Raw genomic sequence first — 11,746 nt, 5'->3', positions numbered from 1 at the left:
TAAAGTGGGCCATTACCAGCAGGAGGAAAAATCACTGTTGTAGTGGTAATCAGGGTAGCTTATTTCAAACAGTTGACAAGAAGGTGGGAGTAACATTAAGGGGGCAAATACTCGCCAGCAACTACACACCACACAACAAAAACACTAACCCAGGAACCTATCCTTGCAACAAAGCCCATTGCCAGCTCTGTCCACATATCTGTTCAGGGGATACCATCATAGGACCTAATCACATCAGCCACGCCATCAGGGGCTTGTTCACCTGCACATCCACCAATTTGATATATACCATCATGTGACAGCAATGCCCTTCTGCCATGTACATTGGCCAGACCGGACAGTCTATGTAAAAGAATAAATGGACACAAATCAGACGTCAAGATTATAACATTCAAAAACCAGTTGGAGAACACTTCAATCTCCCTGACCACTCAATTATAGACCTAAAAGTCGCCATATTACAACAAAAAAAACTTCAAAAACAAACAGACTCCAATGAGATACTGCTGAATTAGAATTAATTTGCAAATTGGACACCATTAAATCAGGCCTGAATAAAGACTGGGAGTGGATGGGCCATTACACAAAGTAAAACTATTTCCCTATGCTTATTTCCCACCCACCTCCACACACAGTTCCTCACATCTCCTTGTCAATTGCTGGAAATAGGCCATTTTCATTACCACTACAAACCGTTTTTTTCCTCTCCTGCTGATAATAGCTCACCTTAGCTGATCACTCTCCTTATAGTGTGTATGGTAAAACCCATTGTTTCATGTTGTGCATGTGTCTTCCTACTGTATTTTCCACTGCATGCATCCAATGAAGTGGGCTGTAGCCCACGAAAACTTATGCTCAAATAAATTTGTTAATTTCTAAGGTGCCACAAGTACTCCTGTTCTTTTTGTGGATACTAACACAGCTGCTACTCTGAAACCTGTCAGTATGCTGAGAAAGTCAAAGTGTTATTCTAAGTACTCCTCAATGTCAACTGTCAAAGGTGTCACTGTTCTGTAACAGCAACTCCTATCAGGCCTGACAAATTCATTACACCCAACATACTGTTTTCATAGCATTTACCCAAAAAGGGTCATATAAGGTACCTAATGGAAGCTTACAACAGATTGATTCTCAGTCCTTGTGTGATGAACATATGGGTGACATTTAAACAGCTGTATGTATGTACTGAAAATAGGCTTAAGAACAGGGGCAGGCAAGCTTTCGGGCCTGAGGGCCACACCTGGGTATGGAAATTGTATGGTGGGCCAGGAATGCTCACAAAATTGGGGGTTGGTGTGCAGGAGGGTCTGAGGGCTCTGACTGAAGGTGCAGGCTCTGAGGTGGGGGCAGAAATGAGGAGTTCAGGGTGCTGGAGAGGGCGGGACTGAGGGGTTCGAAGGGCAGAAGGGGCATCAGGGCTGGGGCAGGGGGTTGGGGCCCTGGAGGGGGTCAAGGGTGCAGGCTCCTGGCAGCACTTGCCACTGCTTCTGGGAGCTGCTTGATGTATGTTCCTCCTCCAGCTCCTGTGTGGCAATGTGGCCAGGCAGCTCTGTGCACTGCCTTGTCTGCAGGTGCCACTTCTGCAGCTCCCATTGACTGCAGTTGCCATGGGGACAGTGCCTGTGGCAGACGCAGCATGCAGAGTCCCCTGGCTGCCCCTATGCATAGAAGGCAGAGGGAGGCCAGGATGCTGCTGCTGCTGGAAGTCGTGCAGAGCCACGGCACACATGGAGCAAGGAAAACCGCAGACCTCACTCCCAACAGGAGCTCGAGGGCCAGATTAAAACATCTGAAGGGCCATATGCGGGCCCCAGGCTGTAGTTTGCCCACCCCTCCTTTAAAATCTGTGTCCAGGAAGGGTTAAGCAAGCTGGTTTTGCCAAACCAAAGGGTGTGGCATCACTGCCTTGGTTCATAAATAAATTAAGCTTTGTAAAGTGAACACAAAAGAAGCCCCATTTATATTGGAAAGTCAACAGGAAAAAAAATCAGGTAGACAGCGGGAGCAAGGAGGTGAAACAAAATGGAAGTATGGAGGACGACACTTCAGAGCCAACACCCCAGTAAAGAAACCACGGTGTCATCCTGACTGTGGGGACAAAAAACAGTCGACTTTGGGATGTAAGGACTGCCACCCTTCAGCCTGCATTGAGGGGGTAACCAGGCTCTGCTGTTATACTCATGAAAACAGGATCTCAACCAACCTTGGATGAAATGCTGCAAGAAAGCGCTTAGGTGAAAAATTGCTTTAGACAAGGTTAGCCTATTCAAGTTCGGTTTTAGTCTAGCAGAAGCATTATATTTGTTTCATTTGTAACTTGTTGTACTTACTACTCTTACTCACCATCTCCTGAGTCTTTACCTTAGTTAAACTTACATTTGTTTTCACTATGAATAGATTACAGTGCTGTGATATTGGAGTGTACATTCAGCTGATTCAAGCTGGTGTGCGTATACTTTTGCCCTGGGAGTAGCAAACTAGGCAAATACCGTGGATGTCTAGTGACAGGCTGGACACCTCAGAAGTATCCCCCTGTAAAGTACAGGGACTGGGTATCTGAAAGGCATAAGTAAGGGCTGGTAGAGGCCAGAGGCTTGAGTGTCTGGCAACGTCACAAAGTGGATATTCAATGACCACAAGAAAGACTTGCTCTTGCTGGAGGCAGGAAGGTACATGGTCACTCGTAGTGTTGGACACTGCAAGAAAGTGTCATCACATAAGGTTATAGTGAAGTTAAGATGTATGGCTACCATTGTACACTATTTTGTGAATACGTTTCTTCCCTCACTAAACTGATTCTGACTTTGTCAACAAGTCAGCCAGAGAAAGGATACCAAAGCCTGAAGAGGGCTCTGGCACCCTCAAAGCTACACGTAATTCAGCAACTCAAGAAATGGTGAAGCAGCATTTCCGTGGAAAAAAACTCTGCTTGGAAGTATGTTTTGTTAATATCCCTGCAAGTTCCTTTCAAGCAACATCAGATTTAATCAAATGCTCTACCCACCACCGAAAGGCATCAATAGATCTTTAACACACTCAGACAGAGATTATTAAGAACAGCAAGGCTTCATGCATTTTCAAAATTCATTTTGTAAGAGGATAATAATTTGCCTCACTAATCAATAAAGGTATGATCAAATAGATTTTAAAGGAGAAAAACCTTTAAGTATGAGCCCTGGGAGATATAACCCATGCTATATCCAAAACTATCAAGGAATTCCATTGTAATACAAAGCAGGCCTATTAAAAGCAGTGGGCGGTTTCAAGTAATTGACATGTAAGTTTCCAGGATGGTTTCTAAAAAGGTATTATATACCTTTGGAATGTTATATTGGCATTTACAACCTGTCAGAAAGTAATTTCATTCATATCTTAAACTACTGGCAAAATGTGTACACATTTGCCTGTATGTGGTGTTGTCCAAATACGGATGGGCCTGTGACTAAAATTGTGGCATTGTTAAAACCATCACATTACTATTTTATAGACTGCATTTGGTAATGAATTGGTAAAATGTCTTCTCTTCTGAAAGGAAACTTATTTTCTGAATAGTTTCACCAACACTGCAAAATTCAATTTCAGAGTTTATTTACCTCCAACTCCAGCAACCTTCCAATTTAAAATGCCAACATCACAATCTTTTACCAAGAAGGGTCAACCCAAAGTACTGATAAATTAGACATGTTCATAATTTTTACAGCTTTAAAACAAAAACAAAACAAAAAAACTGCATTTTTTTCTTTCTGTTTTTATGTCCCAGCTTCTCCAGACCACCTTCTCTCTAGACAGAACAGCAGATTATCATTCTACTCAAGCCTTTCTATTAGGATGAAAGACCAACAAATTCCATAGCATGTTCACCAAGAAATGCTGCCACATGGCTGGCAATTATGTGGTCGCCACAAGCAGTGTGGTAATGATAACATTGCCACTGAGGGACATAAACTGATGATCCAGCCAGACAACATTAAGGATTTACCTAAAGACCGATATGGGTGGCACTCAATCTGCCAGGGTGCTGTGTCTTTTTGGATTTTCCATGATGAGAATGGAGCAGTCTCCCTTGTTTTTTCACACTGCCTCAATGAATTTTGTTGGGCCCTGCATCTTAAGGTCACTACACAGAACGTTAGTTTGACAAAACTTGTTCAGAAACCAGTATATTGCTTTGGTTGATAACTATTTTTACTAAAAAGAGAGCACAGTGGTTGTTCTGTTCTTTTAAAACTCCATTTCAATATTTAGAACTCTGGTTTCAAACATCAGGCTATTTTGTACTGAATTGGTAGGATTCTTGTGCAATGCAAATGTCAATACCCAGTTTCCTTTCCCAGGCAGTTATCCATAACGGATCTACACTAAATTAACTTTCCTAATTTAACAGTACATCCATAAAATGGAGAATATATTTTGGGGAAGAGCCAGGTACAGAGTTTAAGACAAATGTTCCTGGGGTCTAATTTATTTCCAAGTAAATTCTAGTAAACCTTTCAATGATCTATTCACTAAAGATACAAAGCATAAGACAAAAGTTCTTTATTGACACTTTTCAGACACAACTTCAGTGATAAAGGTTCCCTAATTTCAGACAAGTGTCAACAAGACACTCAATGTACCTAATATATTAGAATACAGATATTTTGGACACCGCACTTTTGACATTCAAGTTCCTTCCTGATGACAGATCAGTCTACTGGCATTACACAGAATATAATTACCTATAAAGCTACATCTGCTGGTAAACTTTAGATATAAAACTGTCTCTTAAATCACAGGTTCTTACCCAACTTCTTTCCCAAACCCCATATATCCATGACCTCCAAAAAATAAGTTCAAACTGATTTGATTAATATTTGTACTGCAGTAACTCCAGATGCTACTATTAGGATGTAAACAAACTAACGATCGGGACTGTAAACTAAAGCTTTTATGTCTTCCAAATTATACTTACTGGAGGCTGGCAGGGACACAATTGCTAAGGCAAACTGGACTTTTGTTAGTATGCATTTAAAATGAAACCCAGAGAAAGCAAGGTAGAAAAGGAAATACGTTTAGAAATAACACAATTGATATGCATGCTGATATGACAAAGCAAGGTGCTTACCATCTTACATAGCCCCGCCTCCCCCCAAAACAAACAAACAAAGAAAAGGATCAACCACAGAAAAACTTAGAGGGGAGAAGAGGAATTTATTTATGTAGTACCCTTTATGTCTGATGTTAGTAGAACAATCTATCCTCTCTCAGTGTGGTAATCTTCTTATTCTATTTACAATATTTAAAATTTGCCACCGTCTCAGTTTATAGAGCTCCTCTCACTCAATATTTAAAATATTCCTTTAAATTTACACAGACATCAATTATGCGCAACATTTCTTTGCGTACAGGTTGGTCAGCATAAAGATCTTAGGCATGTGATGGATTTCTTGACTGTCTTTTCCTGACTTGTCCGGCAATAAGCCAGTCACTCCGTTTTTTGTCTGTCTTCACCGTAAATTGACATGTTTCACATCATACTCATCTATAAAGAACGCATTTCTCTATTAACAGTAACTACTCCATCTGACATAGCTTTGCTAAGAACTAAATTAAGTGGCCAAAAGTAGGCCTGCTTACTTAAGTAAAACGTTAAATCTTCTGAATAAGCTTGCAAAATATATAGGTCTCCACTCAGTGTGGTCCAATGGATACGACACTGGACAGGCAATCAGGAGACCTGCATTTTTTTCTTGGCTCTGCCACAGTTGTACTGCTTAACCTTGGCAAACCATTTGACCTCTGAGATTCAGTTTCCCCATCTATACAACAGGAATACCACCAATCCCCTTGGGTTCTTAAGAAGAGCTTTGAGATTTATGGTTGAAAACTACCTAAGAGCTCATCATTTTAACATTTATATTTTCTAAACCCTATGCAAACACAACGAAACCTCACAATACTCTGTGAAGCAGATACTAGTTTACTGTTCAAAGTCAAAATATAATAGCTTTCAATATGCAACGTTAGCTTGTTTATACAGGGACTCTGTTGCTGTAGGAGAACAGTTTTTAAAAACTAAGCATCTGTAAACAATTTTAATAATATAGTTTAGCCTCCTGCTCTCTTCTTAAAATTTAAATATTCTTCTGAACAGCCACAAAAGATAACAGTATGTTATGAACTTCAACGTTTATATATAGTTAGAATTCCAGGGTGTAGGCTGTTCTTGAGACTTGAAAGGCTCAGCAGCAGATTAAATAAAAATGTTATCTTATGCATTATGTTTAAAGCTATGATTTAGTCATGGAGGCCATGGATTCTGTGACTTTACCAGACATCAGTAATTTCTTTGGCTTTAGCGGTCAAGGGCTGAAGCCAGAGCTGGAGGAGGGACAGTGTGCCCCTGCCCTGCAACTGGGGCCAGAACCAGGACCCTGCAGCCCCTATCCTGCGTCTTCCACCGGGGGCGGCAGCTGAGGCCGCAGCAGAGGCTGTGTGCCTCCCTCGCAGTTTTCCAGGGCTATGGGCCTCTCCCCCGAGGCAGGGCTCGGTGGGAGCTGCAGCTGGGCTGCGCACCCCTATCCAGCAGCTGAGGCCGGCTTCGGATCAGGGGCTTTGCGGCCCCCATGGCTGTGCCCCCCACTGTGGCCACTAGAGCCGGGACTGTCCCCCCTGCCATGGCAGGGGGCTCAGCCTGTCAGTCGCCCTCCCTCCCCCCACCATGGCACTCCATTCCTCCCCCATACCTAGCTCTGCCTTTGGTTATTTTTAGTGAAGTCAAGGACAGGTCACGGGCTCCTGTGAACTTTTGTTTATTGCCCGTAACCTGTCCGTGACTTTTACTAAAAATAACAGTGACAAGATCTTAACCTTAATCATGTTTAAAGGAAAAAAACAGTACTTGCCCTCTTCAGTCAAAAAATTGCCTTCCATGGATTTTTTTTTTTTTAAACACAGCAAAAAGTTTGTACACCAATACTGAAATCCTAACCTAGTGATGCCACAAAGTGAGATTCTTGCCAGAAAAAATGACAAACTGGATGAAAGTTTGCATAAAATATAAGTTGGTGAGCAACACAGAAAAGGGGTGTGTAGTACTAGACCAAGAGGCTGGGAAGTAGGCTTACTGGCAGCACTCCTGAAATATATACAGCGCTCTTTTGAACCCAAATTTGTATAGACTTATTAATAAGTCAACTTTACAGTAAGAATTAATCAGAATCATAGGACTCGACCAGGAAAAGACCTCGAGAGGTCATCTAGTCCAGACCCCCACATTTTTCAATCTTCCCTCTTCTTCTTGGTTGGGTGGTCTATAGTAGACCCCCTATCATGACACCACCCTTATTTATTTATTTTGACCCCTTTTATCCTTACTCAGAGAGACTTTCAACAACGTTTGTCTTCTATTTCCATTTCAACTTAAGTCCAAGTGTATATTTTAAATATATAATGCAGCACTTCCTCCCTTTTTTCCCTGTCTATCTTCGTGAACAAACTTTACCATTCTATACCAATATTCCAGTCGTGTGTTATCCCACCAAGTCTCTGTGATGCAAACTATGTCATAGTTGTGTTTAACAACTTGCATTTCAAGTTTTTCCTGCTTAATCCTCACACTTCTCGCATTAGAATGCAGACATCTAAGATACTGATTTAATATTATATTTGAAATCCAGAAACTTTTTTTTAGACTAATAGAGGAAACACTGTCTGGAAATTAAGATTTTCTTTTATGGCTTCAAATTCACTATTACATATATACGCTAATGGACTTGCAGTGAATAAAAAGAGTGGGTATATACAACCAACTCTGGTTATAAGAGAGACTGTTTGTCCAACAACATCTCAGGCCCTGGCATCATGTGGGAGGAAAATGTATGAAGGACATAAGAGACAAGATTTCACATGCTTGCTAACAAGGATTTAAGTAACTGAGTATACCAAAAATGCAGCTAATATTTTTTAGTGACTTTGTTTATACTTTGTTTACTGACCAAATCACTATGAAAGCCATGTTTTGTATACAGCAGGATATTTCTTGTAAGGTTTTTTTCAACTCTTCTATTTCTTCCCCTTTGCCCTCTATCAACTGGACAAACTTGAGAGAACTCAGGTTTTTAGGTTCAGAGCACCAAGGGATAGGTAAAGGCACAATGAGTATTGACAGAGTCGGCCAGATTTTCCAATTAGATCTCAATTATTCTGATTACTGACATTGTTTTTGGTCCTCTGCCTTTATCAAATTTAATTTCTTGGCGCTTTCCCACAATCATGATCCAATATTACTCACTGACTCCTTTTCTTGTGAGCAAAGAAGCAGAGTATTACTGCATGTCCTCACATACTTAAGCAGGGGACATAGGTGAGATTTACTGTTGAAGCATCTATCAAAGAGTTTTGAGCAGCATGCAATGATATACTCTTTGCCACTAGCACATATCTCAGACTATTCCCAGTGCCCTGCACATGGACCACCAAGCCAACTTCATGGGTTTTGAAAAGACATTTCTTCATTACTGGGAATTGTAGTTTTATAAAGGCAACTTTAGTTAATTATTTTTATCATCTTTCAAAGCAAAATGTGTTTCAGCATAACTGAAAGGCTTTCCAAGGAGCTTAAGAATTCTAAGTCTGGTCATTAAGACTTCCTCCCTCTCCATGGTTCAAATACACTTACAAAGTGTTCTCATTACTAGATTTAAATTTTAGGGTAGCCAATTGGGAATAAACTCCCAAATGGACCTGAGTCACATTCTCTCCTTTAACTTCCTAAACTTAATGTCCCTTTATAACCCTACCCTCCATTGGCCTAAGTTTGATAATTACAGCAATTACAGCCAAACTTCCAAAAACAGCGGTTCTTTAACGTTGCTTTATAGCTTTTCAAGGCAGTGAACACTGATTAGTAGATCCTAATCCTTTTTTTAGTTGCCCTAAATTTCTTACAAATCCCCCTTAGGCTAAAATTTTCCATCCCTGGTCTCAGCACAAATGTTGTTTTTTCTTTTTCTACTAAGTTGGAGCTGAATCCGTTCAGACATGTTTGAGTTACTCAAGCATGAAGACAAAATTTGCACTCATGAAAGCTCCTAGGGCTTACACTAGAATTTTCAGACTTGGGCTGTTCCCTCATAAAGGAAAGGAAAACAATTAGTTTGAAGAAAATTCTTACCATGTCAACATAGAATTTTATGCACATGCAGCTCAGAATCCTGGGTACACAAAGAATTACTTTAAGCTTTACATTATCTTAAGGGATATGATACCCGCAGATATTTTTAAATCATGTATGAAGTTACTATTATTGCAATACTAAGGCTGAGCAAGCAGGCATGCAAAGACCAGAAAACTCAGAAACTTAGCCATTCCACATAGTTCTGTTGACGTTTTAACTACTTTATTTCTATTCCAGAAGCATATTAGTACCATGAACACATGGGAAAGATTAAGTACTTGCCCTAAAGTTAAATGTAAACCTTTTGTATTATTTTATATTTAGCCATGGGGGAAAAAAAAATCAATGTTATTCTGGATGCAAATAAATCTCAAATGCTGCTTTGAGACTTATTTGGAACACCCTATCCGGATTTCAAGCTTTTAAAAATATATTCAAGATTTTGTTATAACATTTGATTAAAATATCTATTGCCAGTTGTGCCACAAGACATTGAATTAATAACTATGTAAAGAAAAGCTTCCACAGGTTAGTTCATAAGTTCTTATTGTACATGTAAAAAGAGTAGTGAAGTCAGCTCAGCTAAAATAGGCAACGTTTCAAGATCACAGAAATTAGAAAGCTGACAAACAACAGCATGCAAAAGCATTGTGCAGTATTATCAGTTTAGATAAAAGGACATTACCTGAAATAGTCATTTTTTTCAGTTTGCAGCAGATAAAATTATTTCATATAAAAAATACTGCTTTCGGACATTCAGTAATTATGTCATTATTACACCTTAGTACAACTTACCACAATCAGTGGGGGGTGGGAGAAGTGGGGGTGTGAAGGGTATTTGCAGTCTGCTAATGGTATGTAATCAGTAGCCACATTATGGCATTCTTCAACCATGTAGCTACTGATGACAGTAAAGTAACACATAGCAGATACTACTAAACTTGGAGGGCTTGTCTACATAGAGCAGCAAGGTGCACTATGGGAGATGTGATTTCTAAAGCTCATTGACATGTTGCACAATCACTGGTCTTTGCAGGCCCTGGCAATGAACACTACAGGTCTGCTACTGCACTTTAATGCAGTACTGTATGTTAAAATGCTCAAGGAAGTGTTTGTGTAGACCCTGGTGGTGTGTACTCATGAATCAAAGTGCAATACATCAGGATGCTTTAGAAATCACACACCCCCACAGGGTGCTTTATCCCACCATGCAGATAAGCCTTAAGGGGGAAAAAAAAAATAACTGTCTTGAAAACAGCAAAAATTCTCTTACAGAAACTGTTTTAAAACCTTTTTAAAAGGGCAGGGGGGGAAGCAAATTCATATGCACACGTGTGTGTCTGTCAGCCTAAACATAAAAGAGTATATAAACTTACATTTCTTTATGTTTGTCCTCTGCCAAGATTTGATCATTTGGCTTCAGCCCATACCTTAATGAGGGGTGGGGAGGGAGAGGGGGAAAAAAAAACAAAACAAAACAAAACAGGAAAAAAGTTACTTTAGTTCTTAAAACAGAAAATTCATTTTCAGTTTACATTTGAAAAGTAGACAATCTTACAATCTTTGTCTACTGAAAGGCATATCATGTTTTTTAAATCAGAGAGCAATACCTGTTAAAATGAATAGCATTTTAGAGTTAACACAATTAACATCACGAAGTCTTTATCTTGCATGACAAGAAATAACAACTGCTAACAAAATAATTCCCATAGGTATTGTGAAGTATCAGAGAAACTCAAACTGTATAAAAGTTTTGAGATCCCAGAGCAATTAAAGGCTTCAGGAGGGAAGGAGAGGCAGGTGTGAAGAAAAAGTACTAGCATGTAAATTTGGGCCGATTTAAGTGTTACATTACTTGATGCTTTTCTGGGGAAGGAAAGCTCCAGCTGATCCGCATACATCATGACCACAAAACCCTGAAATTCTTCATGCTAAAATATGCAGTATGTATTTATATCCATGATTCCACAGCACTTTGTTTCATTCATAAATTCACAGAACTAGAGGGGACCATTATATTGTCTAGTATGATCTCCTTTATCTCAGAGGCCATTACATTTCACCCACTTACCTCTGTATTGAACCCAATCTGACTATTAAATTGAACAGATTGAGCTCGTCTGTTGCCCTAAAGCATTTTCTCCAGACCTCAAATCATCTGTGGCACTTTTCTACACCTCAACATCCTTTTTTAAGATGTGACACCAGAACTGGACACAGTGTTGTAGTATCAGCCTTACCACTGCCAGATACAGAGGTAAAAATCACAGTCCTATTCTTACACCCTCCTTTATACATTCAAGGATTCAACTGGGCCTTTTTGCTACAGCACTGGGAGCTCATGTTTAGTTCTTTATCAGTTATATCCCCTAAATCTTCTTCAGACTCACTAATTTCCAGGAGATAGCACCCTCACTCTGTAGCAATGGCCTGCATTCCTTATTCATAGATGAAAAGCTTTCCTTTTGGCTGTATTACAGTGCATTTCATCTGAATGGGCCCAGTTTACCAACCAATACAGATCACCTCTGTAGGACTGCTACCATCCTCACCATTGTTTACCACTCTGCCAATCTTCATGCCTGTCAC

The 11,746-nt window shown here is 40.0% G+C and overlaps 1 protein-coding gene across 5 annotated transcripts in view; it reads right to left on the bottom strand.

Moving 5' to 3' along the window:
• ADK (adenosine kinase) overlaps positions 1–11,746 on the bottom strand; it is a 559,231-nt gene that overhangs the window by 468,042 nt on the left and 79,443 nt on the right. For all 5 annotated transcript variants that reach the window (XM_075072783.1, XM_032771348.2, XM_075072784.1 and 2 more), the window contains exon 3: positions 10,534–10,587. In XM_075072783.1, the coding sequence (XP_074928884.1) occupies positions 10,534–10,587 (54 nt within the window). The remainder of the gene's footprint in view (positions 1–10,533; positions 10,588–11,746) is intronic.

The sequence above is a fragment of the Chelonoidis abingdonii genome, chromosome 15 (genome assembly GCF_003597395.2).
Source record: "Chelonoidis abingdonii isolate Lonesome George chromosome 15, CheloAbing_2.0, whole genome shotgun sequence".
Classification (NCBI taxonomy): domain Eukaryota; kingdom Metazoa; phylum Chordata; order Testudines; family Testudinidae; genus Chelonoidis; species Chelonoidis abingdonii.
The sequence above is the reverse complement of the archived record's forward strand: the minus strand, read 5'-3'. Positions and strand labels throughout refer to the sequence as shown.